We start from the raw sequence: 3,950 nt of genomic DNA, 5'->3' as shown, positions 1-3,950 counted from the left end.
CGTAAAGATTGCAGGAGAGCATCTTAAAGCTCGTTGAGGTCCGCACAGATGTTCATTTCCAGGAAGCATCGCTCCTTGTTTTGCTTTAAGCTCTTAATCCTAAATCTGTTTTTGTGGGTCCAGACAAACTGAAGATTCTGCAGCAAATTTCTAATGCTCTTACAAAAATCAATAACGCTAATCATCGCATGACAGTTGCTGACAAAAGAAAAAAGCAAAACAAAAAATGAACAATATGTGATTTTCTGCGGCTCTGCGTTTCATGCGATAATGTGCAAATGCTGTGCATCCCAGGAAAGACATACGTGCAGCAGGTTGGACAGGGATTCTGAAGGACCATATGAGGCTAAGTTGGACTTGTCCTGAGAGGACCAGTCAGATTAAAGCACAGGCATCTGCTCTGTAATGGTACAGGGATTTGTTTATGTGTTCATCAAGATGTCATATAGAATAAATACTCTGCTTTCAGGCTTCACTAAAGACTTCTAATCCCAATGTAGTCAAATATGTCTGAGAAAAGACACAATTATCACAAACAAGCTAGAGATTAGCATTTATGTAAGTGAAAAAGGCACGAGGTGCAGTGGACTGGACTCTTCACTCTTAAATGTCATAGTGTTGGCTTTCATTGAGCACACACACAGGACAGCCAGAAGTCTTTCGAAAGGGCAGAACTAGTTCTAGACCACACCATGGGAATCTGATAGGATGCAAAAGAGATCTAAAGCTTAAATAAATTATAATACAGCGCAGATCTCTGAGTTGGCAATATTGTAAGGTATAAAAATTCTGTTTTAAACTGACTTTGATTCATATTAAGATGCATTTGTGTTCTCGAGGAACTCTTGGCTGAACATGCTGATGGCAGATGACACTACAACACTAGAAAGGTCTATCTAAAAATGGAGTAGACATGTAGGCTAATTGAAGAGTATGTGTTTCTAGGCCTTCTTTTTAAATTGGATCTGCAATGTTCATATCAATTACAGTCAACTTAATTTAGAAAAAGTAACATGTATACGTCATATACCTAAGTAATGTGTTTGTATTCACATTGAAATTTAATTCAGTTCGAAAGAATAATATAAAGTAAATATCAGTCTTTATATGCTCATAGACATTTTAGCATTTTAGCTAATAGCCAAAAATTTGAATAAATTTAGCAAAAGAAAAAAACATATAGGCAGGACTGACAATACTTAAACATTTTTATACCTAATCGTATCATGTTTTTCAATATTGAATTTTTTATATATGTTAACGCCCCCTAGAGGCATGAAGAAGCTTAATAATAACAACGTTCTGTCCGGAACTTACAAGTTAACTTTTGTTTCCCACGGCCTTTTTATTTTACAGGACCTCTTTCTTGACAGCAAGTAGCACGTGAGTTCAGTAGCGTTGTTGTTTACACTTAAGTCATCCTTAAATGAACTCCAAACAAAATGCTTTTGAATGAATAAAACCTACAGCGAATGTTATGATTTTGTACAAAACGTATTTAATAGCCGAAGACATGTAGAAGCTATTAGCAGAAATGCGGCTAAGCCGAAGACTTAGTGTATTTCTGTGCTTTATTACGTATATTCGTATCTATTTGATATAAGCTTGTCTGTATAATGAGCTTTTTTTTAACTGCCACGTTTTTTTTTCTCTCAACGAATTGGTATGAAAAAAAGGTGTTTGTTTGTCTTCCCAGTAACGTTAAACCATGATAGGAGTGGATTCTGGGCTGTACATCGGGTGTGTGTCCGACCTGAAGGACGCTCAGAGCCTGACAGACGCAGGTGTAACACACATACTCACCGTTGACTCGGAGGAACCTGCTGTCCATGGATTCCACACCAAATTTGTCCGAGCTCTGGATGATGCGTCCACAGACCTCCTGAGCAGACTGGATGACTGTGTCAGCTTCATATGTGATGCTCTCAGCACGAACTCTGAATCCAGATCATCAGCAGTTCTTGTGCATTGGTAGGATTCATAACTGAACCACCTTGATTAATAATATAAAGAAACACTGCAGAATGAAATGCCCAACAGTGCATTAGTTAATATACGTTCAAATATCAACAACGTGTTGATTTATATATTTCATTTGTTATATGTTTATATATAACCATGGACCACAACATTTTTGGGGAAATGGATTTATTTGGATGAGATACAATTATTTGAAAATCTAAATGCTGATAAAATTGTCTTTAAAAGTTGTCCTTAAATGCATATTACTAATCAAACGTTTTATTATATTTATAAATTTATAAAATATATTAAAGGAACATGATTTTTACTTCATATTCTAATGATTTTTGGCTTAAAATCTTATGGATTCTTCTTTATTTCTACAAATACACCCATGCTACTTAACACTGGTATTGTGGTCCAAGGTCACATATATTTTTAATATACTGCATATAAGTATATTTCATTTGAAGTAACTGAGATTCAGATTCTTTCTTTGATATAACCTATATTTTCAGTTATCTATCATCATTATTTTGTTGTAGCCACGTAGGGCAAAGTAGAAGTGCTGCTGTGGTGACTGCTTACCTGATGAAAACACAGCATCTCAATGTACAGGATGCATATTCTAAACTCCAAAACTTAAAAGCAGATGTTAAGTAAGCCTTTTTCAATATTTGTCTTGTATATAAAAAAATGGTTTTGAGTGCATTATTATTAATGAAGAGCTTTCTACTAATTTCCTCAGAATGAATGAAGAATTTATGGACCAGCTGGCACTTTATGAATTAATGGATTGTAAAGTAGACATCACAAATCCGTTATATAAACAGTTCAGACTGAAGAAAATTACAGAGAAATATCCAGGTATGTACTCCTTTGAAACTTTTATACTTAATACATTGCACACATGCGATCTCATTCAGCTTTTTACTGAATTAAACTTATCAGGGATCCTATATATTTTGATCATTTCAGAACTCCAGAATATTCCAAAAGATGTCTTTGCTGTTGACCCGGCGCAAACCCAGAATGCAGAAGCTGTATACAGATGTAGAAAGTGCAGGTAAAATGTCCTTAGCTTTTGCAGTTATAATATTTTGAATTAACCCCTTTTTGTCAACAGACGCACGCTTTTCCGTCACTCCAGCATTCTCACTCACTGTGTTGGAAGTGGAGCCTCTGCGTTCTCTCATAAGAAGACTAGGATAGTGAGTGATGGGGAAAATCAGAGACAGTGCACATCTTACTTTATAGAGCCAGTGCAATGGATGGAGCCGGCCTTGCTAGGTGTTATGGATGGACAGGTAGTCACTGCTTCACACCCTGGACACACAATGAAACAAAATCATCAAAACTATATTCTATATTATTATTTTTGTGGAAGATAAAGTTTTAATATGTTTTAGAAGGATATTTGTGCTAGAGATAATAATTTTCCACGCTGTTTTCTTTCTTTAAAAGGTGTTTTTAAATTATATTTCAAAGTAAAAGCTTTTGCACAATTCAAATTCAAATTTTATTTGTCACATACACATACATACATGGTACGACATGCAGTGAAATGCAATCTCTCTCGTAGCTTTTGTGTCCCAAGTGCAGCTCCAAGCTGGGCTCCTTTAACTGGTACGGTGAACAGTGTTCCTGTGGGCGCTGGGTGACACCAGCCTTCCAGATTCACAAGAACCGAGTGGATGAAATCAAACACATCAGTGTATCAGCTCTCAGATGACTCGCAAATAAAGATCTGTATTATATGCTCAGAACCTGTTGTTATTGGTGGTGTTTTCAGTTTAAATAATAGATGTCCCCACTTTCACTTATATTAATATAACTCTAAGAAGCTTAAGCACTTGTTATATTTGTTACTTTTTATGCTCACTATTTATTTTATTAGTATTTTAAAAAATTTGATTAAAAATATAACTTTTACATTTTAATAATAAATGAATTTTCTTTTTTTAATATATTATCAAATGCTATTTATT

At 35.0% G+C, this 3,950-nt stretch overlaps 1 protein-coding gene across 1 annotated transcript; it reads left to right on the top strand.

Annotated features, from left to right (window-relative positions):
* Positions 1-1,288: 1,288 nt before the first annotated feature.
* On the top strand, positions 1,289-3,728 carry dusp12 (dual specificity phosphatase 12). Its single transcript, XM_043254644.1, has 7 exons — positions 1,289-1,383; positions 1,697-1,971; positions 2,508-2,621; positions 2,711-2,829; positions 2,941-3,028; positions 3,089-3,269; positions 3,545-3,728. Exons 2-7 carry the CDS (start codon positions 1,709-1,711, stop codon positions 3,692-3,694), a joined length of 915 nt encoding a protein of 304 aa, XP_043110579.1. The 5' UTR covers positions 1,289-1,383; positions 1,697-1,708; the 3' UTR covers positions 3,695-3,728.
* Positions 3,729-3,950: the final 222 nt, after the last annotated feature.

This window comes from Puntigrus tetrazona, chromosome 2 (assembly GCF_018831695.1).
Source record: "Puntigrus tetrazona isolate hp1 chromosome 2, ASM1883169v1, whole genome shotgun sequence".
NCBI classification, from domain to species: Eukaryota; Metazoa; Chordata; class Actinopteri; order Cypriniformes; family Cyprinidae; genus Puntigrus; species Puntigrus tetrazona.
Note: the sequence above shows the minus strand (reverse complement) of the source record. Positions and strands in the feature narration are given on the sequence as shown.